The sequence below is a fragment of the Anopheles funestus genome, chromosome 3RL, assembly GCF_943734845.2.
Source record: "Anopheles funestus chromosome 3RL, idAnoFuneDA-416_04, whole genome shotgun sequence".
Taxonomy (NCBI): domain Eukaryota; kingdom Metazoa; phylum Arthropoda; class Insecta; order Diptera; family Culicidae; genus Anopheles; species Anopheles funestus.
In genome coordinates this window covers 43,556,499-43,580,292 of record NC_064599.1, presented here as the reverse complement: position 1 = coordinate 43,580,292, position 23,794 = coordinate 43,556,499, and the positions used below count along the sequence as shown (strand labels likewise).

Sequence of the window (23,794 nt, the reverse complement as noted above, 5' to 3'; positions counted from 1 at the left end):
AATCATTCTCCGATTAATGCAATAGTAAAGGACGGACTAATGGTTTTGAGAGTTCGTTTACGATGTGCATGCTGTAATAAACCGTGTTGGATGGAGTACGGTTTTAGTATCCATTTAGAGCGCAAAGCGAATACAACCTAGTGAGGATGACATCACCAGCGACATCGACTAACCATTCCATCGAAAAGCGTCCAGCAAGTTACGATCAGTACGAGTTTACCTTGTCCGATCTGTATCGCAACATTGCTAAAGAGGAACTTCGGGAGGATGATGAGATTCGGGAGCAGTCGTTAGTGCAAATGCGTGAATGGATTGCCAAACATCCGTACATTCGCAAGTGTCGTACGGATGCATCGTTTCTGTTGCGTTTTCTGCGCTTTAGAAAGTACTCAGTGCCGATGGCTTGTGAAGCATTGGAGCGATACCTTGCGATGCGTGAAACGTTTCCCACATGGTTCAAAAAGTTAGACTGTAATGAGCCTGTGATGCGAGAGTTGCTCGAAAGTGGTGTGTTTGCAAAGCTTGGCCAAGATTCGGAAGGCCGTATGGTGATAATGTTCCGCGTGAGTCTTCTAAATGTGGACAAGTTTGGACCGTTAGAGCAAGGTCGTTTGGTGGCACTACTGATCGAAACATTGCTCGAATGGGAAGAGCTACAGATCGGTGGATTTCGTGTGATGGTCGATTTTACCGATACTGTTATGAAGCATTACGGTTTGTGGGGCGTTACGGATATGAAGATCTTCATGGATGCGATCAACCGATCGTATCCAATACGGTTTCGCGAGATAAATGGTGCGAAATTTCCTAAATTTGCCGTTTCCATCCTGAATCTGCTGCTTACGTTCGCAAGCCCCAAGTTGAAGGAGAGAATTATTGTAAGTGAATTTGTTGTAAGTACACATAAATTTTGATCTAATTGGTGTATGTCTTGTTGTATTCACAGTGTCACAATACGGTATTGGAGATGAAGGGAAAATTCGTACCTTCATTACTGCCAAAATCATACGGTGGAGATCTCGATACAGACGATTTGGGACGTAAATTTATCAAACATCTAGAAGATCGTCGAAATGTAATACTAGCGCTGGATGACATGGAAATCGATGTAGCACACTACTCTTCGCTCTGGCATCAGTCTAATTTGGTGGAAAACGAAGTCGAAAGTGGTGTGGCTGGTAGTTTTCGTAAGCTTAATGTAGACTAAATAATTTGAATATGATAATAAATATAATTAAAAATTCTTCTGTAAATAAGGTAAACATGTGTTAATATGACTTGAGATTTATTCAATATAATAAAATAATACTCAATACCGGGATAAGTGAACTTAATATGACTGAGATTGGCCACGAACAGACTCCAAAGTATGAATGTCACAGTTGAATCATGCGTGTTGCCAATTTCAAATGCTTGACAAAACAGCTTCCAATGTGACAAATCTTCATTTTCAGACAAATCTTCAGTTTTGCTTTCCGTTTGGCCGCTAAAGTCTAACTTAAAAGCCCCGTTCTTCTCTCATGAGCATTTATTTTGGTCACTTGAGTAAATAGGGGGTTTTATGTGTTAAAGTGGTTCCATGGTATAAGTGATAAATAACGTTACTGCTCGTTCCACACGACATGACCGAGTATCAAATCCCATCTGGAACGTCCCGTCATATCAAGGTCTGATTATCCGGCTACTTGGTAAAAGTAAGTTTTCTGAACCAGAAATGGCCGGCATGACTTGTAAGCTGCAATCTGCTTCCAGGAAACTCGGTATAGGGCTGTAGTCCTCCATCCACGGCTGCATCCGATCTCCACCTTCACTATCTCCATCCAACGAGCTCACTGCGCTCCTCCACGTCTCGTGCCGAAACGGTCGCTGATAAGCGCCTTCGTGGTGGGGTATGAGTCCGGAATCCTCATCACGTGCCCCAGCCATCGTATCGTTTTGGCTTTAACAACCGTCAGGATATCTGCACCGCCCAACAGCTCAGCTAGCTCGGGACGCATTTTCTTTCTCCAAACGCCCTGCTCGGAAACACCGCCAAAGATAGTCTTTTGCACCCAGCGTTCTAAAACGGCAAGTACATTCGCGTCCTCCGTTAGCATAGTCTTAGGACTCGTACCCGCAGAAGACGACCGGACGAACCAGTGTGCGATATATCGCACATTTCGTCTCTATGTCTTACTCCAACTCAATACGTCCACGGCGTACATAACGGTAACATAACTGTCCAAATATATGAGCTTGGGTATACGAGAAAATCCAACCCTTTGGGAAGATAGGTCATATGGCTACATTAATCATTACAGGTCATTACAGCCAGCGATTGGTTTCTATATTAGGAGCGACTGTCCCTTATGTCCTGGCATCCTACGGGACATCTTTCCATCCACCTTCCTTCGACCTTGGTTACATTTTGAGATCATCAGAGCAGACATATTCCCAGATTGACCACGTTCTCATCAACGGAAGGCACTTCTCGAATATTATCGACTTACGTACATATAGGGGAGCAAACGTCGACCCAGACCATTTCCTGGTTATGTTTAAGTAATGCCACAAACTATGCGTAACCAATAAGCTCGTGGAACTTACAACTGAAATAAGAGACGTTGGGGTAATACTAGACCGGAAACTTTGTTTCACGGAACCTCACGAAGGAATCATAAGACGTGATAATAGAACACTAAGGTTAATATTTAAAATCACTCGGGACTTTGACTATACAACATGTATAAAGTCACTGTATTGTGCACTAGTCAGGCCGATATTAGAATATAACGCAATCTGTGTGCTGTCCATATGCAGAAAATGGAAACACAGAATAAAATCTGTGTTCGAAAGGAAAATTCAATAGGTCCGCTATACGTAAATTACTCTGGAGTGTCCGTAATAATTTACCGCTTTACCGGTCACTTTACATTTTGCTTGGGTTAGAGTCTCTAATTAATAGGGGAAGAAATCGTCAAGCGTTATTTGTAAAAGGCAAACTTCGCGGGACAATAGATACCTGAGAGATCTTATGTTTATGTTTTATCTAAACATAAACAATTTATACAGCTGGAATTCAGAAATACGTAGTATAAACAACTGATCGATTTCCTCCATGTCCAGAGCATTTTATATCTTATTGAAATATTTCAACTTAAACAAAAATTTTGGCAACATTGAGGGAGCGATCACATTATCTTCGATAGCGTATCTAGTATCTTTTGTACATTACGCCGGTTAACGGCAGATTTGAAATTCTTGCTAAATTATCAATTATAAATTATCAGCCCACCCCGACACTCAACATAGATTGGTTGAGGCAAGCTGATGTGGCGAGGGACTTCGTGACCACGCTTGGAGAAGCACTGCAGGAGGACACCACCTTCGAGGCGATGTCCCTCAATGACGTCTGCCTCATTGACGTGGAGAACTATAGACGACTGAGAAGGCAGCAGACCCGACTCTTCCAGGAAGAAGAAGAGCAGCTTCGAAGGCGGATGAACATCTGCAGCAAAAGGTATCACAATCCGGGGAAATTCGCAAGTTCTACAGGATGTTCAATGCGACACGAGGCGGTTTCACTTCCATGACCACTTTGTGCCGCAACGAGTTGGAAGATATCCTGTGGAACCGACGAGAGGTGATCGACAGGTACGACTTGTAGGAGATAGCGAACCAGGTACAGGTAGCAGAGTAGAGCCGTACAACGGCAGGCAGCATGACGATGACGAAGTTCGTCCGTCATCCTTGGATGAAGTTATCAGCTGTTAGTGCTGTGAAACGGCTGAAATGCAACAAGTCAGCTGTAGTGATGTGTAATCTGGAGTGGAATTGTGTGGTCCACTCCGACTCTGGGTATGAAAAATTGATTTCGACTCCGACTAAAAACCATAATTGACTCTGGCAAGACCGGTTCAGTCCGTTCAAATCCAAATGGGTCCGATCGATTTCGGATGAGTCCAGATGGGTCCAGATGAGTCCGATCGAATCCGACTAGTGATGTGTAAATTATAAATTCGATTCGATTCGAAGAGTCAATCCACACAAACCTACCCCCCCCCCCCCCCCCCCCCCCCCCCCCTTCACATCTGCCGGAGTCATTCCGACTCCAACTCCAGCTGGCGGCGGAATCGGACCGATCCAACTCCGGCAAAATTTATAATTTACCCATCACTAGTCAGCTGACAGCGATGGTTTGGTTGGCTGAACTGTTCAAGATGGGTCCGGAGAGTCTTGCCGCCATTATACATCGGCTGATCGTAAGGATTTGGAAACAGGAAGAACTACCAGACGAGTAGTTCTCCCAGGAAACCCAGGAAACCCCATTCACCCAGGAAACTCATACACCCAGTACTCAAAAAGGGCGAAATACTAAACTGTGCTAACTTCCGACCCATCACAGTTCTGAATGCTGCTTATAAGATTCTGTCCTCTACGCCCCACCTATTCTTCGACTTCAAGGCTGCTTACGATGTTTTATATAGAACCCAACTGTGGAACACCATGCAGCAGTACGGATTCCCAGGGAAGCTGGTACGCCTGTTGAGGACCACAATGGACAGGGTGCAGTGCAAGGTGAGAGTGTCGAACATGCTGTCGAAATTGGTAACGGACTTTTCTGATTGTACTGTTATTAACATCGCTCTAGAAGGTATCATGCGAAGCGCGGGCTACGACATCCGAGGCACGATTTTTAACCGTTCTTTTTAGTTTATCGGCTTTGCGAATGACATCGACATCATCGGACGAACATCTGCGGCGGTGTGCGAGGCATACTCCCGACTGAAACGCGAGGCCGAAAGGATTGGATCATTGGACGATCAATGCGACTAAGGCCAAGTATCTGACCGTGACAGAGCCAGACTCGGAAGCAGAGTATCAGTTGACGGCGACGATGTCGAGGTGGTAGAGAAGTTCTTAACGATCGTAACTTCGGACAACAACATAAGTAGCGAAATCTGAAGGCACATTGTTCAGGGAAGTCGTGCCTACTGCGGGCCCCCCAAGCTTCTGCTATCCGTTATAATGTACGATATATCGCACACTGATTTGTCGCCACTGATTAACTTCCCACTTTTGAACGGCGGGTGCTAAGGACTATTTATAAGGGCAAGTTCCGAACCTTTACGATTTTATAAAGTTAATCTCTAACTCCATAGCCATACGACCGCCATTCTACATGAATAAAAAACATGCGAAATCTTAAACTCCATCTCCAACTCTACTCGCTTTACGTTTGTTTACCATCTCTCCTAGATCTATCAGATCATTCTATTTGCAGCAATATACAGGCTCATTAACATAAAACAAGCGTATTTTTGTGGTTCTTCCTTTCGCGCTCTATTCACACACTGTAGACGATTCGTTCGGCTAGACTATATGAACATTAATTTTAATTATCGTGTGAATAACCGGTTTACGGATGATGCCAACAAACAAGGTAGCTGTTAGGCCTCTGATTCAGTCACGATTCAGCTAGCGGTAAAGTAACACAATGGCTTCTGGTAGTATGAAAACACAATATTCGGTAGAGAAGTGTCCGTCGAAGTATGACCAGTACGAGTTTACCTTGTCTGATCTGTACCGTAACATTGCTAAAGAGGAGCTTCGGGAGGATGATGAGATTCGGGAGCAGTCGTTAGTGCAAATGCGTGAATGGATTGCCAAACATCCGTATATTCGCAAGTGTCGTACGGATGCATCATTTCTGCTGCGTTTCCTGCGCTTTAGGAAGTACTCAGTGCCGATGGCTTGTGAAGCTCTAGAAAGATACTTGGCCATGCGTCAAACCTTCCCGCAGTGGTTTAAAAATCTTGACTGTAATGAATCAGCTATGCGAGAAATGCTAAAAGATGGTGTGTTTACAAGGCTTGGCGAAGATTCGGACGGTCGAACGATGATTTTGTTTCGCTTTGTAAGATTTAATGTGGAAAAGTTTAGCGCGTTACAGGAGGGGCGATTTACGGCGTTGCTTATCGAGACGTTACTAGAGTGGGAAGAGCTACAGATCGGTGGATTTCGTGTGCTGATCGACTTTACCGACACCGTGTTGAAGCATTACGGCATTTGGGGTATATCTGATATGAAGATCTTCATGGACGCGATTAACCGATCGTACCCTATACGATTCCGTGAAATTCATGGAGCCAAATTTCCAAAGTTTGCTTTATCGCTGCTCAACTTACTTTTGTCGTTCGCGAGCCCTAAACTCAAGGATCGCATTGTGGTGAGTGTACTAGAATGGTTGATAGTTTATCAATTGACTAAATAAAAAAATACATTTTGTCAGTGTCACAACAACGTCGAGGAATTGGCAAAACAATGTGAATCATCATTACGGCCGAACGATTGGGGCGGTGAATGTGATCTATTGGAGTTAAATGAACGATTTATGAACCACCTGAAGGATCGGCGTGAGGTTATACTAGCTCTGGATGAAATGGACATCGATACGGCGCATTATACTTCACTCTGGAAGCAAACGTCAGCATCCGATAACGAAATCGATAGCGGAACGATGGGAAGCTTTCGAAAGCTTAATGTTGATTAAGTCTGTATTAATCAAGGTAGATTAAATTATAGTTTTTATTCGTTCAAGGGTGCTTGCTTAAGGGTGTGTACACGCCATACATAATTATACTATGATTATGACAGTTTCCGTTTCCAGTTTAAAATATAGGTTTAAGTGAAGTTTTAATCATGGTTTGCAATATCAGGTAGAAATATTTAATCTTACTAGTGCGTACTATCTGCGCTATTGTTGGTTTAGTTAACATGCTACTCTAAAATGTGAAAAAAGGTAAGGAATGAATGGCGTACCACACTGAACACCACACTGAACGGCCACATAACACGACCATAAAATAAAAAAAAAAAACACTCACACATTTAAAGTTACATCATTGTATTCTTTTGATAATATTGGGAAAATGTTATGGGGTTTTATGAAAAAAAACAACATACTTTTTCTGGGTCATAATGCACCCAAAATACTAAAGTTAAATTTTAATAAATAATTTACAATCTTAAATTAATTTAAATGATTTTTTATTTTATCGATAGGTATTAGTTCTAAAATTAATTGACCAAGCTTGAAAAATTGTTGGTTCTTGTCGATGGATTCGCATAGTATCACATCTTTTTAATATAATTAAAAATCTTCTCTATCCCTTCGTTTAAGTCACCATAACATGTATCCTCTTTCACCTTTTGAAATACAAAGTTGTTCATGCAGTTGATCCCTTTCCGCATGTTATCGTTAATCATCCCTGTGGATATTATACTGTTAGCTATTACTATCACATTGTTATCACGTTATCATGTCGAGTAAGTTGGAAAGAATGCTTTGTCTTATCTTATCTTCTATATTTCTTCCGGACACGGATGAAATACAGACAAATGTACGGACACGGTTTTAGAAACGGCGCCGGTTCCTCATGACATGGCCGGGTATCAGATCCCATCTGAAGCGTCCGTTGCAAACATTAATATGCTTGCTTTGATATGGTAATAATTGTCAAAAACCCCGTAGAAAGAGCAGAAAAGAACGAATAGCAGTGGCCACAGGTCACCTAGCGAAACGAAAAGTACATGAAAGCCTATTCTGTATACCTAACGAACGTTCAGCGAAAATATAAATCGGCTCAGCCGTTTAAGAGGAGTTTGCACACTATCACCGCGACAGGAGAATTTTTATATATTTAGATAGACGAGATTAGGCGATTAGCGCCGACAAAGTGATCTTCGTTTTAAACTCGTTTTCATCTTTCGATTGATTACACAAACTAATAAACGATTTTATTTACCTAACTAATAAAGATTCCGATGCATGAGGATGCATGGCATATTCAAAAACAGAAGATGCCACTTGAAGGCCGTTTAGAATGTTTGTTCCTTATTATATATATATTCTTTAATAACGGGTTGTCTATCCTACTTGTTAATATGTTTTATTAGCAATATTAAATCCACTTCCAAAAATGTACAATTTTTTCAGTATCGTTTGACAGTAATCCTTTTTCCACACAAGACGGTTTTTTTATGTATATTTACTCTCTAGCTAGGCAATCAAGGGTGATCAAGAGTGTAGTTTGAGACCCTTTGATTTTTTGGTGTTTATTTAATTTTTTACCCATAGTAAGTCCGTGGTAAGAACCATCAGTCAGGATGAGATTTGATAAACGTCCTTGTCGTGTACGAACAGCCGTTACCTCAAACCACCACAAAAAAAACATCCTTCTCACCATGTGCCCACTCGTAGGCTCGAGATTTAAACAGAACACTCTTACCATAATCTTACAGTTTTTGACAAAAGCTTGCCTGTTTGAACGAATTTACATGTGCAAAATTAATAAAAATGCTTAATTCCTGGCCTGCTCGTGGTCGAGCACGTCGCGTAGACATGGCCTGGTCGCCAATCCGTTTCCAGGAAACTCGGTCCAGTGCTGCAGTCCTCCATCCACGGCTGCATCCGATCTCCGACAGGTTTGACTCCACCTGATCCAGCCAACGAGCTCGCTGTGCTCCTCTCCGCCTCGTGCCGAACGGATCGCTGACGAACACCTTCTTGGTGTGGCATGAGTCCGGCATCCTCGTCACGTGCCCCAGCCATCGTATCCTTCCGGCTTTGACCACCGTCAGGATATCTGCACCGCCAAACAGCTCAGCTAGCTCGTGGTTCATTCTCCTTCTCCACACGCCCTGCTCGCACACACCGCCAAAGATAGTCCTTAGCACCCGCCGTTCGAAAATAGCGAGTGCATTGGCATCCTCCGTTAGCAGAGTCCAGGACTCGTACCCGTAGAGGACTAGCGGACGTATCAGTGTGCGATATATTGTGCATTTCGTGTGTTGCTGGAGCCTTCTGGATCGCAGGAGCTTGTGGAGCCCGTAGTAGGCACGATTTCCCTGAACAATGCGCCTTCGGATTTCGCTGCTCATGTTGTTGTCCGAAGTTACGTTCGTACCAAGGTAGCAGAACTCCTCTACCACCTCGAGATCATCGCCGTCAACTGATACTCTGCTCCCGAGTCGGGCTCTATCACGGTCAGAGCCCCCGGCAAGCAGGTACTTTGTCTTCGTCGCATTGATCCTCAATCCAATTCTGTCGGCCTCGCGTTTCAGTCGGGTGTACGCGTCGCACACCGCCGCAGATGTCCGTCCGATGATGTCGATGTCATATGCTACGATGCTACATTTAGTAATTTTGCACATGTGAATTCGTTCAAACAGGCAAGTTGATCTAGACATGATAATGCACTGTAAACTATAGAAAACTTTAATTTTATGTCATCATCATCCCCAGTCTAAGAGAAAAACATAGCTTTCAGGACAGCTCATCAAGTATCTCAGCGTTTATAATAAACATGTTGGCGTTCGCCGATCAAAATCAAAATTTACCACCACCAAGAAGGGAAAGTATAAGTCTCGGTTCAATTTTTTTTCACTTATGGTTGAGGCACTTATAGTCATTGTTCGAGTAACTGGCAAAATACTATATCCATTTTCAGACGGTAGCAGCATGTACTCATATCTTTCACATTCTATTTCCTCTGAACGATAAAATCCCCTCACTTTTATAATAGACGATTCCGGATGGATTAATCCTTCCTCCTCGAAATATATGCCATCTTTAGTTTGATTCGCAAAGAAACGCCCATTTTCCGAAAGCGTATTTGCGTGGTAAATATCTGTATCCGCGATTGTTGCTGTAAGAACAGTCGTTACAACCAGCAACACTGCCACAGCTAAAATCCAGTAAAGCGATCTCAAGTACTTAAATGATAAAAGAGAGAAATCACACGTATGTAAACTTTCCTTTGATAAGCAGCAATGGTTCTTACCATTGTTTTCCAGAAGTTTCTCGGTACGCTACACAGCAACGACGATTTAAGACTAAAACCAAACCAAACCAATTTTCGTCAGCGAGACAATCCCCAAATAAATACATCCATGATAACTGGTTTATATCGATAAAGTGTTTGATTCCACGTGAAAAGTAATAATAGAAAGAGGAAAACTAAAGATGAGAATTCGCATATAAAACAGACTCACGTGCCTAACGCCGGTTCTTTTAACCTTAAACATTCCGTCTTCACTCAGTTCATACACTCAAAACCGGAACACTTTTGTTTTCGAAAACCGGTAAAGTCGCCATCTCGAGATAGTATCGATAAGCTGCTTTGGATGGAGTCTACTGTCCGGTACAGTATGTGGTAGATGAAAACAGGTTGCAAGTGGCAACCACTGGGTGCTCATCCATCCGGTGACGATCGTAATCCGCGTTAATAACTACACGCGGCTCCACTCCGCTTGATAATCTCTTTCGTTTTGGATTATTAGACAGGACAGGAAGGAGTTGATAGATACGTAAATTTACAAAAATAATAAAACGAACTTAACGGTTTTCATCTGAAGAAAGCTACACCGTTTACGTCAGATTATATAAAAATGAAATTGTTTTACAGTTAATTTTGCTTGAAGTTTCCACTGTCTATTCAATTTATTTCTTTTCAGAAGTTAAGAATTATATTTCAACACTTATTAGTAAATATCTAATACACTTTTGATTGTTTTTTGTTTGCCTCGTGTCGAATTCATCGCTTTATGCCAACAAAAGTCTTTCGGTTTCGGTTAACATCTAAACAAAGTTAATGTTTGAATTTTCAATGCTAGATGGCACTATGGGTTAATGTTTTGTCACTGTTACTAGCTGGAAGTTAAAATAGTAGTTACAATGTGGTACAACTATAAAAAACTTTCCTTTTATGAATATAAATTAATACTGAAATTATGTTTAAAATAAACACTTGATAAATCAAATCATTCAAACTTACGATTTTCGTTTTGTGGAATAATACGTCTTCTTGCAATAAAACGGTTCAGAGAATCAAGCAATGTTAAATTAATCTTTAATTTTAATTAATCTTTAAATTAAGTCCACCACCACCAATGAGGGAATGTATCAGTTTTGGTTCAATTTCTTCCTCTTCCTCAGGCTCAGCTTGTGGTGCATAATACATACTGACCAATCTTCACGATGCGATATTCTTTTTTATCTTTGATAAGAAAGTACTACTACATTTAACTGTCAGTGCCCTCAAAAAGATAAAAGCCCGTCACTACTAAGAAGCCCATCGGATCGTTATATGCATGCTCTTCCCGGTAGATTCCATCTTTAGTTTGATTCGCTATTCCTTTAGTTTGATTCCATTTTCCAAAAGCGTATTTTCGTAGTAGAAATCACCATTTGGTACCGACGCTGTAAAGACTGTCGTTACAACCAGCAACACTGCCGTAGCTAAAATCCAGTAAGGCGATCTCAAGTCCTTCTATGATAAAATAAAGAAATCATACGTACATATGTAAACTTTCCTTTGATTAGCAGCAATGGTTCTTACCATTTCTTTCCTCGGTCCACTGCACTAAAATGACAATTTAAGACTGGCACCATTCAACGGTCAGCGTATTTTCTTTCGCATTCGTCAGTGAATAAAAACTGAACGTCCACGATAACTGGTTTATATCGATAAAGTGTTTGTTTCCACACGCATTTCATTCATAAAAATCCAAACTAAACATACATAAACCACGTCATAGTTTTAATCTATTTATTTATCCACGTACATATACCGAATTCTCGTGTCGTGGTGTTAGTGTGCAAACTCATCTTAGACGGCTGCATCGATTCGTATGAAATTTTCGCTGTAGATTCGGCAGTTACCTGAATAGGTTCGTAAATTCTTTTCGTTTCGCCAGGTGACCAGTGGCTAAAATTAGATATGGGTTCTTTTCTGCTTGTCTTACGGGGGTTTCGACAGTTATTAGCATATCAAGTAGGCAGAGCCATTATCCAATACGAATAATGTTAAACACTACTGAAGCGAAAAAGTTTTAACGAATAAATCAATCAAAGAAGGTACACATGACGATTTATGATCATCGTTATGATTATGATGATCAGCGAAATTCCGTTAGCCAAAACACACTCGCAAACCTGTGCATATGATTTTTAGGGAAAAACAACCCATTGATAATGCTAGGGCCTCGGCTGTCCATATCATTCCTTGGAAAACGTTCGTTCTCGGTTTAAAGGGGTCCCTGGCTGCTCTGCTTAAGCGAGAGGGTGTACAAATTCACAACCTTGTCACCGCATTTGTGCGCCAAACCACTGCCGAGCCAGGATAGCCAAGTAAAAAAAACATCGCATTGCCGTAATCTTGGGGCCCCGGCTAGCCATATGATTCCTTGGAAAACGTTCGTTCACAGTTTTAAAGGGGCCTCTGATGTTCGAGTTGTAGGCAGTAGATGAAGGGGGGGGGGGGGGGGGGAGGTGGTGAATTTCTGCTCGGACTCCGTTACGTATGAAATGTTGTGTCGTCTTTCGGGGCCCCTTCAAGCGACGGGGATCTAGGCGGCCGCCTACTCCCCCCATCGTTAGATCCGCTACTGCCTAGCAGCCACCAGAGGGCGCGTGTGTAATGATCTTCTGTTAGGAGAAAATGTTACGCACTCTTAAGAGTGCGTGAGGGCAAAGGACCAATCGCACATAAGCGATTGGAGACAAAAATGTGACATTATATGGGCAGGAATGGGGAACGTGCCGAGGGTGCATGCGTGCAGATAAAGAAGGCCGGTCGGATTAACTTTCGGACCGTGCGAAAATACTCTAGTACTTTCACGTCGCAAAAAGATCGATAGTTGCAGATAAGTATTCACGACATCCGAAAACTAACAAAAGCATTACTCGTACTACGAGTAATAAGTAGAATATAGATATCTATATACATATAAAATAGATAGATAGATTGTAAAACTCCTTTGGGCTATGTCCACTCTGTTAATAATTACTTATTACACTTTATAGAGAAACTAAAAAATAGAGAAACTTAAAACGAATCACGGGTGCAGTGTGATTGGGTTTACATAATCCATTGTAACAAATTTACATTCAATGTACCTAGGCAGTACTCATATGGAGCAGTTACGCTCATGATTTATCCACCGGTTAGATCATGCTATAATTACTGATTATCAATGAGAAGGTCGTGTGCGTGGGAAACGTGTGCTATAATAAACCATTTACGTATTAGCAAACATACGACGTTTCTTGTTGTGTTGCTTACATCAAACGATTAGATAGAATTGATCAAAAGAAATACATTTCATGAAAAAATTAAAGGTTTAATTATAAAACGAAACATTATAAATTCACAAAAATCATGATGATAAATTGTGGGAATTTATTTTGAGAACAATGTTCATACCTTCCCTTAAACCGATGGCGTCTCGGCCGCTAATGCAGCATTTTGCTCATCCCAAATCGGTGCATAGTAGTCGTAATCGATCTCCATGCGATCCAGACCAAGAATGACATCCCGCTGCTGTTCGATGCGTTTCCACATTGCTGGATTAACGTCGCCATCCAGATCAACAGTCCCACCATAGCCTTTCGGTGCCATCGTAGGTTCGAAATGTTTCTCCATCTCGGACACGTTTGCGTAGCACTGTAAAAGAGGAAAAGTGTAACAACGTCGCCCTTGTTCGTAAAGCGATCTCACCACTAACATTGATGCGCTCCCTTATCTTCGGGTTAGTGAAGGAAAGAATTTTCTCTATAATAGGCAGCGCTTTCTTCGGGAGCTTGGCAGCGTGCGTATCGTTGTACCGCATGGGGTACCAGCGCGAGTAAGCTTCCATGATCAGCCTCAGCTCTGAAGAACCCCACTTTTCGAATAGCTTCAGATCCATATCGGTGTAATCCACCATCACCTGTAAACCACCGATTTGTACTTCCTCCCATTCGAGCATGGCTTCTATCAGCAGGGCAATGAATATACCGCCAGTTGGTGGTTCAAACATCTCCGGCACAAAGCGTGCGATACGAAACAATACCACCGTGCGACCTTTGCTGTCCTGACCGACAATTGAGGTAGCACCTCCCATGAATAGTTCCTTCATTTTCTCACTGCTAGCGTCCAAGTTCTTGAACCAGCTCGGATACATTTCACGCATCGTCAGATAGCGCTCCAGTGCCTCACAAGCCATTGGTACCGAGAATTGACGGAATCGTAGAAATCGCAATAGGAACTTCGAATCCATACGGCACTTAAGGATGTGAGGATTGTTCACGATCCAGTGGCGCATTTCCGTCAAAGCTTTCTCCCGCACAATAGCATCCTCACGGAGTTCCTCCTTGGCCACCTCACGATACAGCTCAGGTAGAGTGAACTTATACTCGTCGTACTGCTTCACGTTTTTATCCACGGAATATGCCGCAAACTTCGACATGTTTGAAGGTATTGCTTGGCCTTAGTACGATGCTACTCGTGTGGTGCCCGAAACGAAACTGAACCAAAATTCATGCTGCACCTGTGTCTTACATTAATTTGGCATGGCACCCAGAATTCGTCTAGTTTCTGACACAACTTGACCCATTGACCAGGGTGCGAGAGTGCGATTACAACCATGCGAAATGATTGCAAGTGCATTACCGAGGTCAACAATCTCACTTATCAATGTTGGTGAAATTGTTTTTTTCTAGGTATTTCTTTTTTTCGAATTTTCACTTTTGTTCGAATGAATGCACTTTTGTTGGAAATCGGTTCGTAACAACAACATGTGGCACAAACGTCCGGTTTTTAATATGTTTTTCTTCTTTCTTGGCTTAACGACCGCTAAAGGTCACGCCGGCCATTTCTGGCTTCATAGATTTGTTTCACCACGAAATACACCACCGGGCCACCCCCGGTAATAATATATTCTTTTTATATATGATATTACACATTATTTCATACAAGAATGTATGGCTACAATTGATTAGGGTAGTTGACTGCTCTTTCGGTACTGATAGTGCTGTTTGATATTCTTGGAACTCGTAGAACACAATAGCATCAAACGAATAAACATTCATTTGTTTTCTTACTTTATCTCTTCATTGATAAGTTGTGCACTTTGTACATGCAACCGAACGGCCGTGCTTTGGTTTGAGTCTCAAATCTGCATGACCAATCACCTAAATATCGTCAACGCGTTCTACGAGTCGACAGTTTCAATCGTCCATTGATCGTGTTCACTTGTTTCGAAAGCATGGCATCGAAGCAGCTTCCCTACCCGGTTGATAAGAGTTCTAAGTTGCACGATGAGTACAAGTTCACTCTACCGGAGGTGTATCGTGAGGTGGCCAAGGAGGAACTCCGTGAGGATGATGCCGTACGTGAAAAAGCTTTGTCGGAAATGCGCCATTGGATTGCGGAAAACCCGTACATCTTCAAGTGCCGTACGGATGCGAAGTTCTTGTTGCGATTTCTACGCTACCGTCAGTTCTCAGTTCCCATGGCATGTGAGGCACTGGAGCGTTATCTAACCGTCCGGGAGCTGTATCCGAGCTGGTTTAAGAACCTGGACTGTACTGATTCTATCATGAAGGAAATATTGGACTACGAACCATTCACCTACCTCGGCCAGGATGGATCAGGCCGTTCCGCATTTCTAATACGATATGGACGGTTCAATGGTGAAAAGCACAGCCCACTGCAAGACGCTCGTTATATGGCACTGGTACTGGAAACGGTGCTCGAGTGGGAAGAGTTCCAGATTGGTGGGTGTCAAGCTTTTATTGACTATCGCGATACCACCGTTAATAACTTTGAAAAATGGAGCTTAAGCGAGCTGAAAACCATTATGGATGTGTACAGTCGATCGTACCCTTTGCGCTACGGGGATATTCATGCAGCAAAGATGCCAAAGTTTGCTCTCCCTGTTGTAGAAACGCTTCTTTCATTCGCAAATCCGAAGTTTCGCGAAAAAATCAGAGTACGTTTTGTTTTTGCTTAACAAAATTTGTGTCATCATATTCATTGAATAGTTCTTAAACATTTCAGTGCTACTCGTCGATATCGGATTTGGAGAAACATATGGAAGATTCATGGAAACCGACAACGTACGGTGGAACGGTTGATTTTGATGAACTTAATCGAAAATTCCGTAAACGTATCGAAGATCAACGTCAGATTGTTCTGGGACTGGATGACATGGAGATCGATGTAGAGCACTACGCGTCCCTGTGGGATTCGGAGCATGTTTTGGCTGAGGAAGCAGTGGCTGGGGCAATGCTGGAGCAATTGAACATACAATGAAACATTTTTAGAAGGATCAAGTGAAATGATGATTGACTGTGCGCATCAAATAGTGCTTAGTACTCTCCGGCCAATTAAGGTGCCTATCTATCTTATTTTTATGAAACAATAAAATTTTTGGACTTTTTATTCATTTGTTAATACAACACTGCGTTACCGTAAGGATTGTGAGAAATTTCTCCCTGTTTTTTCCTCGAATCTTGGCATGAGAGTACCATATCAGTCTTTTCGAGAGTTGTGGAACAATTAAAAAGAGTAATTTTTATACGTTTATCCTTGACGATTATACCTTTTGCCTTTATTGTTTACTAAATTTTATACACTTTATTCTGTGAGGTGGTTTTAATTTTCTTCTTGCTCAGGATTTTGTTATACACCCGCTCCTATATGCCTTAAGGCGATTGTAAAGCTACGACTAGCTTAAGATATAGAGTGACATCACCAACAACGATTCTTAAGTCAATTGAGAAGAAGTGCTGACTATTGTTACTATAATCAATTATGTTTACCGCGTAATCGGTTAGTCAATCTTTACTTGGGATTTTTTTCTTTAGGTGGAATGGTCTGGATGGTGTTCAGAACCCTGTCATGGAACCAGCATCGCATTCACATATACTACCAGGCCGCCCCACAATAAATTAGTTAGGGACTGATCCGGCTATGTTGTAAAAATTAGTCCAAAAATGAGAACTTGTTCGTAAAACAAAAATTAAAAAAATAGTAAAAACGATTACAGGGTCTATGAATATATTTACCAAGCATCCTTGTTATTTACTTCGTCTCTTGAGAGTGCTATCAATTTTTGAATTTTTGTTGTTTTTTTCTGATACAGAAAATTATTTGAAAAGTAGCCACAATACGCAACTTTCATAATACACACATTTCGACTTTTCTTCTATCTACGTCTGCGTAAAGCGACTAAAGTGCATCGACCTTCATACGGGATTTGAAAGGCAGTAACATAATGATAGTGTTTTAATTGACTTGGAACAACATCGCTCCAAAGGCATATAGCTAAACCGTTAATAATATATAATACTATATTAATTATTGCCGTTGTATGGATCAATTGTAACATGTAAGCACATTTTAGAGTAAATTTATTATTTCAAAAATTCACTGTAATATTGACATCACTTTATTTGTAGCCTGTTTTGCCTTTTTCGTGTATTTGTGGACAGCAACGCTGATAAGCTCCAAAATGATCGCATTTGCAATTATCATATCATATGTTCGAATATGAGGTCAAACTGATAACTTCTTTTTAAATCGTTCCATACGGTATATTGTGGAATAAAAACTTACAGTTTCCTTTGGACCTTGGTCAGATTGTGCGTACCGCTTACAGAGTGAAAATGGCTCCGCTACTCACTTCTTATTCGGTGGACAAAAGTCCCAAAGTTTACGATGAGTACAAGTTCACTCTACCGGAGTTGTATCGTGAGATGGCCAAGGAGGAACTCCGTGAAGATGATGCCGTACGTGAAAAAGCTTTGTCGGAAATGCGCCATTGGATTGCAGAAAACCCGTACATCTTCAAGTGCCGTACGGATGCGAAGTTCTTGTTGCGATTTCTACGCTACCGTCAGTTCTCAGTTCCCATGGCATGTGAGGCACTGGAGCGTTATCTGACCGTCAGGGAGCTGTATCCGAGCTGGTTTAAGAACCTGGACTATACCGATGACGTGATGAAGCAAATTTTCCACAACGGTCCATTTACCTTGCTCGGTTGGGATACTACTGGCCGGATGGTGGGACTTTCGCGCTTCAGTAGGTTCGATGGTGATAACCATAGTCCCTCGCAAGACGCTCGCTTTATGGCGTTGGTTATGGAGACGATGCTCGAGAGCGAAGAGTTCCAGATAGGTGGTTGTAACATTCTGCTCGACTTTCAAGATAGTACCGTGAACAACTTTGAAAAATGGAGTACGTCGGATTTGAAAATCATGATGGAAGCGTATAGTCACGCATACCCATTGAGATATGGAGACATTCATTCGGCAGCGCTACCAAAATATGGCGTTCCCGTCATCGATACATTTTTGTCATTCGCCAATCCGAAGATGCGTGAAAAAATCAGTGTAAGTGTTTGATGGAAATGATGTCATTTATCCTTTCGCTTTCCCTATATTCGATTAGTAGTAACTATTTTTTTTCATCTAGTGCTATTCAACCGTTGATGAGATGGAAAAATATTTCGAATCACCATTAAAACCTGCGATGTACGGTGGAACGCTGAATTTGGAAGAAGCGAATCGGTCTTTGTGGAAACGTTTTGAGGAATATCACGACGTAGTGGTCGGACTCGATCGCATGGAGATCGATATGGATTATTATTCGTCCCGCTGGAACTTTGAAGGAGCCACACCGGACGAGATTGCAGCCGGAGCCATGTTCAAGCGGTTGCGTATGTGCTAAACGGTCTTTGGTTACAATTCATTTACTGTCACATGTTTTGAACATACAATAAATTTATACATCAATTTTTTTTTTTTTCATGTGAGCATAAATATTGTTTCGATTTGTGCATATAACTGAATTAAACTGAAACTAAACAGCTCCTCTAGTGGATCGCCTTGCGTTTACACGCTGTCTGTAGATGTGTAGAGAACTTACGAAGGCCAGTGTTGCTGATTCTATTACACAATGGTAGTGCGTGGCCGTGTAATTAGTACCAAGGCGATCGTATCAGTATCTGTTCGACGCTTTTAGCGATAGGTTGCAGTATATTCGTACCCTGCTTCCAGTGCTAAATCGTACCAAAACATGGCGACCATACAGGATGTGGACAAATGTCCAGAAAAGTACCAGCTGTATCAACCCGTAAGTTCAGAGCTGCACCGCCGAATTGCACGAGATGAGCTACGCGAGGATCAAGCTATCGTCGAACAGGCGTTACAGCAGATGCGTGAGTGGATTGCTAAAAATCCGGCCATTCTGACATGTCGCACAGATGCCAGCTTTCTGTTGCGTTTCCTGCGTGTGCGCAAATTTTCGCACATGGCTGCATGTGAAACGCTGGAGCGTTACCTTGCATCGCGACAACGGTTCCCGGCTTGGTACAGCAAACTAGACACGGCCGATCCATGGGTGAAGGTTATGATCGACAGTGAGTTTGTGGTACCGCTTGGTCGTGATGATTTGGGACGGATTGTGTATCTCGTGCGGTATGCTAACCTGGATATCGACAGGTTCGAAGTGACCGAACAAATTCGTTTCTTTACGATGGTGTTTGAGACCATTTTTGCCAATGAGTTGAACCAGATAGCCGGCATTGTGTGCATCTTCGACGATACCAACATTCCGATGCGAGCGTTCGCCCAATGGTCATTGACCGAGATTAAGAACTACATCGATTGTGTGACGAAGGCGTTTCCAATCCGTGTGAAGGAGGTGCACGTGATTAATTTACCGCTGTTCGGTGCAACCGTTGGCGAATGGATTATGAGCTGCTGCAGTGAAAAGCTGCGAAGTCGTTTGAAGGTAAGCGAAATGGATTCAGGAAGGTGTCTCACTAAGGATCGATTGTAAATTTGAATCCCCCTAGTGTTACCGATCGTTGGACGAGTTTGTCACCAAGACCAACCTAATGTCACTGATGCCAAAGGAATACGGCGGCAAACAGGAGCCAGAGGACCTAAAACGGCAGCTTAGAGAAACGCTGGATCATTACAGGAACGTCATACTGGCATTAGACGACATGAAGATGGATGAGAAACGGACTGCAACGTTGAAAAATCAAAATAATACAACTGATGCAGGAATGATAGGCAGTTTCCGTAAATTGGAGGTCGATTAGTTGTAGTTGAAAATCTTTTGTATACAATAAACGGGGATAAAAAGTATTTTCCAACGTACAGGTTTGCTGTGGATTTGTAGTAGAAATATATCAGCTCCACCTTGAAACTTCTTAACTTGATTTGTTGTTGACCTGTAAGATTACGCTGATGCGCTCGCGCATATCAAGGACACATGGTTAGCGGCATTAAGTAAACAGGTTTTGTGCACTGCACGCAACGAAGGTAGTGTAGAATTAGTGCAACCGGGACATGATCGAGAATAATAATTGTTAGTTTTTCAGTCTCACACTCAACCGGTAGAACAAAATTTCATGTACTTGTAATTGTCGTACAGTGTTAATACGCTATGAACAAAACGTTGAAACAACATTTACAATAGGTTAATTACGGCAATTAAACAAACACACAAGAAACCATAAAATTAACTATATAGCAAAATCAAGATCATTTTTATTTATTAAGGAGTTTAACTTCAATCAAAGAAATTAAATTCCTGTACGGTCATCTCTTTCATAAAATTTTGAGTGTTATAATTATACAGGCTTTGGACCTTTTCGCGCTTTGTAACCACATGTGTTTGCTAATTTTGTCAATAGCATTGCGGTGGTACCATTTAGTTGTTTTGCTTGATTTCCTGCACCGCATTCGACTGTGTGAGTGTATTATCCTCGTACGTTTCTAGCACATCTGCCAAATGTTCGTTGTCCCGCGGCTTCTTAAACTGACGCTTCTTATTGGCCAGCTTTTTACGCTTCGGTAGCAATGGTTTCTTCGGACCATGGTCTTGCATCGACCGAATGCCCTGTTTCTCCAGATACTCGTCGATCTTCGCATCGTCCATAGCATCCACCGTGACAGCACGCCACAACTTTTGAAAATCTTCATCCACCTGGAAGTTCGCGGTACGGTCATTGTAGAAGAGAATTTTCTTCTTATCGTTTGGTCGGGTTATGAAGATAATTTCCGATGCTCTATTTTTCAGCACTTTATCACAGTGAGGCAACGATTCCTGCACATCATCCAGCAACACCCCACCCAATCCCTTCAGATCGTGTTGTTTCAGTAAGCGCATAAGAGTCTTGCCATCTTTGATTTTAAATACAGATTTAAACAAATATCGCCCGTCTGGGGTAAGTTCGATTTTGGGATTGTTGCGTAGTGCTTCTCCTTGCAGCCACTATATTGTAAATAAACAGAAAATAAATTATATATGAGGACAACAAATGTATTATTATTATTATTATTATTAACTTTTTATTTGATTGCCAAATGGTTTTACAATTATATTACTTAACTTATGATGCGGAGAGTTAGGAGTAATTGCGAAGACCGGAGCGGAATTGCAAACGGAGATTCCAAAACAAACAAGTGATAAGTGTCATTAAAGACCGAGAAAGCTTTTAAAAAACGGATCGTTCTTACTATGACTTGCTTGTCGTGTTAGTATTAGGAGAGGTGGGCTACCGCACAAACGTGGGGAGGGACATAGAGAGGAATTGAAGATAAAAGTACGGGAGCTTCATTATGAGATAGGAGACAAGCAATGAAATAAAATTGGGTATTAGAGATCAAGAAGACGTCGACGATGGGCGCCAGAGTGAACCGCGCCAGTGTACACGTGAAGGAGACGGCGAACAGCAAAGCGGGAAAACGTACGCCGTTTTCTACAGCGTATCCAAACTGTTGAAGCATATTCGAGAATTGAGCGAACCCAGCAGTAATACACTGCCTTGAGGCAAAGAGGATCACGAATCTTAGAGGACAAACGGACAATGATACCGAATGTCTTGGTTATCGTGTTATTCACATGGTAATGAAATGATAGTTTCTCATTTAGCCACACCCCAAGGTATTTAGTAGAAATTATTCTGACTAGTTGAGTTCCATCCATGGAGTAATTTCATAGGATCCTTATAGACGAGCGACCGAAAACATCCATCAAGACGTAACACAAGTCCATTAGAACTGCACCATACACAGAAGGAATTTTGGACGTTTTGAAGACGCAAACAATTGTCTGAAGTAGACACCGGAGTGAATCATCTGCCGATCATCTGCCTACAACAAACAACCATCTGGAGGAATAAAATTTACACAATCGTTTACAAACACAGAAAAAAGTAGAGGACTTAGTACACTACCTTTATATACATTGCACATGGCTTCAAACTACTCGAAGAGAGGGGTTTGGACTCTCTAAGTCCTATCGTTGAGGTCAGATTTGAACCAAATTCGGAATGGTTCGTCAAAGCCAAGTTTGTCGAGTTTCATATACATGAGATCCACGTCCACGTCCGCTTGCCATATTGCTGAATATGAACGAAGGTTTGTTATGGGATTTGTTGAGGTAGATCTTTTTAGAATGAAGCCGTGTTAGTGTTCAGAGATTGAATGTACTACGTGGGGCATCGTTAAAGAATAGACGATGGGCTCAAGAAATTTGGAAGGCGTACAAAGTATTGCAATGCCACGAAATTTTGCACTCAAAAAAGGTGGTTCATATTGTGGATTGGAATCAGCCAATCTATTCTCCATAATACAGGAAAGACACATTCGTGACCAAGGATCTGTTGAAGATGCGATACTAGGGGCGAATATCGTTTCACATTTTTTCGACACAGAGGAAGGAATCTCATCGATGCAGGGAAAAATGAGGATTTTAGTTTGGACATAACAGTACACATTGATAGGGACATTGTTACACGTAATAACATCAGAGGGAGTATAAATGTGACGATTGGAAGCAGGAGCTGCAGTGTTGCTGGAATCTACAAAAACGCTCCAAAAGTGCTTAAAAAAGTCCACATTTGCCTGAAGGAGAAGAAGCGGAGTCGTCATTCAAGTATATAATGGAGGGAATGCCATGTTGTTTCTGCCGCGCTTTACAAAATCGCCAGAAAGACTGCGGATTCGTCGAGAAATTGGATTGAACACGAGCCATGTACGACGTCTATTACGGCGATAAGCTTGGTGTGTACGATTTAAATCGGCCTCTAAAACCCTCAGCAAGAAATACGGCCAAGCCGTTCTACATGAATAAAAACAAAGATCCTCAGCAACTTCTTTGAGCATGGAGGTTGAGCGGGAGGATGAAGACGATAACACATATGAACTCAACACATTTATAAGTTTTTGAGGCTTTAACAAACTAATATGAAGAGATCTTTGTAATGAAGGTAATGCTCTACTTACTGACTTCACAGAGGATCCGATATCGAGTTGATTTGTTTCATCAAGTATTTCGTCCAACGTTAAAGGATGGTCGTCTCCTTCCTGGTGCCGGGTACGCATATGTTTCACGATCTTTGCCAGCACCCCGAAGCGATACTGGGAACTACCGGTCATTGTTTTATAACTGAAAAAAGAGAACCCATTTCATTGGTACAAAATTGTTGTTCAATGTTGGTTCCATTCCGAGCATACTTAGTGGCATCGATTTTCGGTGCAGCACTTGCGGGCCTCGGTTTTTTCATGTCCTTGGGTGCCGTAAAAGTGCTTTCAGTTTTTGCCTTCTTCTCAACGCTAAAACATAAAAATTAACACAAGTTAGGTAAATGATCATGATGTCGCATACATCACCATAGAAAAAAAAACATCAACTTACGTTGGCGTTGCCAGCGCCCGCCGTTTAAAGGCTTCCCGTTCACGCAACAAGGCTGGATCCATCTTGGCACGGTTTTCAACACTTGTAATTGTAAGACTAACAATATTATAATACAGTACTTTGCAAAACGCACTATTAAAATGAGTTTTTCTTTAGATCGTATTGCTACGTGTAGTGAAAACGTAAACAAAGCAGGAAAGAACTTTAGCTGTCAAAAAGCGACAGCTTGAAGGCTGTCAGTTGCGACGCGCTCTACGAAACATTTGCTCTCA

General features: G+C 41.9%; 7 protein-coding genes across 7 annotated transcripts; 5 read left to right on the top strand and 2 right to left on the bottom strand.

The window, feature by feature from the left end:
* The first annotated feature begins 7 nt into the window (after positions 1–7).
* LOC125769237 (clavesin-2-like) lies at positions 8–1,262 on the top strand. The gene is made up of 2 exons (XM_049437822.1): positions 8–878; positions 947–1,262. Exons 1-2 carry the CDS (start codon positions 147–149, stop codon positions 1,205–1,207), a joined length of 993 nt encoding a protein of 330 aa, XP_049293779.1. The 5' UTR covers positions 8–146; the 3' UTR covers positions 1,208–1,262.
* Positions 1,263–4,153: 2,891 nt separating this feature from the next.
* LOC125769236 (retinaldehyde-binding protein 1-like) lies at positions 4,154–7,244 on the top strand. The gene is made up of 2 exons (XM_049437821.1): positions 4,154–6,208; positions 6,272–7,244. The coding sequence occupies exons 1-2, from the start codon at positions 5,477–5,479 to the stop codon at positions 6,530–6,532; spliced, it is 993 nt and encodes a 330-aa protein (XP_049293778.1). The 5' UTR covers positions 4,154–5,476; the 3' UTR covers positions 6,533–7,244.
* Positions 7,245–13,203: 5,959 nt separating this feature from the next.
* LOC125769225 (alpha-tocopherol transfer protein-like) lies at positions 13,204–14,413 on the bottom strand. Its single transcript, XM_049437806.1, has 2 exons — positions 13,549–14,413; positions 13,204–13,487 (listed from the first exon to the last, which is right to left on the bottom strand). The coding sequence occupies exons 1-2, from the start codon at positions 14,269–14,271 to the stop codon at positions 13,254–13,256; spliced, it is 957 nt and encodes a 318-aa protein (XP_049293763.1). The 5' UTR covers positions 14,272–14,413; the 3' UTR covers positions 13,204–13,253.
* A 371-nt stretch (positions 14,414–14,784) lies between these two features.
* On the top strand, positions 14,785–16,247 carry LOC125769221 (retinaldehyde-binding protein 1-like). Its single transcript, XM_049437796.1, has 2 exons — positions 14,785–15,795; positions 15,864–16,247. The coding sequence occupies exons 1-2, from the start codon at positions 15,070–15,072 to the stop codon at positions 16,116–16,118; spliced, it is 981 nt and encodes a 326-aa protein (XP_049293753.1). The 5' UTR covers positions 14,785–15,069; the 3' UTR covers positions 16,119–16,247.
* A 1,191-nt stretch (positions 16,248–17,438) lies between these two features.
* Positions 17,439–18,683, top strand: LOC125769220 (retinaldehyde-binding protein 1-like). The gene is made up of 2 exons (XM_049437795.1): positions 17,439–18,199; positions 18,282–18,683. The coding sequence occupies exons 1-2, from the start codon at positions 17,474–17,476 to the stop codon at positions 18,534–18,536; spliced, it is 981 nt and encodes a 326-aa protein (XP_049293752.1). The 5' UTR covers positions 17,439–17,473; the 3' UTR covers positions 18,537–18,683.
* Positions 18,684–18,781: 98 nt separating this feature from the next.
* On the top strand, positions 18,782–20,024 carry LOC125769224 (clavesin-2-like). The gene is made up of 2 exons (XM_049437805.1): positions 18,782–19,601; positions 19,666–20,024. Exons 1-2 carry the CDS (start codon positions 18,885–18,887, stop codon positions 19,915–19,917), a joined length of 969 nt encoding a protein of 322 aa, XP_049293762.1. The 5' UTR covers positions 18,782–18,884; the 3' UTR covers positions 19,918–20,024.
* Positions 20,025–20,339: 315 nt separating this feature from the next.
* Positions 20,340–23,754, bottom strand: LOC125769226 (general transcription factor IIE subunit 2). Its single transcript, XM_049437807.1, has 4 exons — positions 23,523–23,754; positions 23,342–23,440; positions 23,111–23,273; positions 20,340–21,095 (listed from the first exon to the last, which is right to left on the bottom strand). The coding sequence occupies exons 1-4, from the start codon at positions 23,582–23,584 to the stop codon at positions 20,532–20,534; spliced, it is 888 nt and encodes a 295-aa protein (XP_049293764.1). The 5' UTR covers positions 23,585–23,754; the 3' UTR covers positions 20,340–20,531.
* Positions 23,755–23,794: the final 40 nt, after the last annotated feature.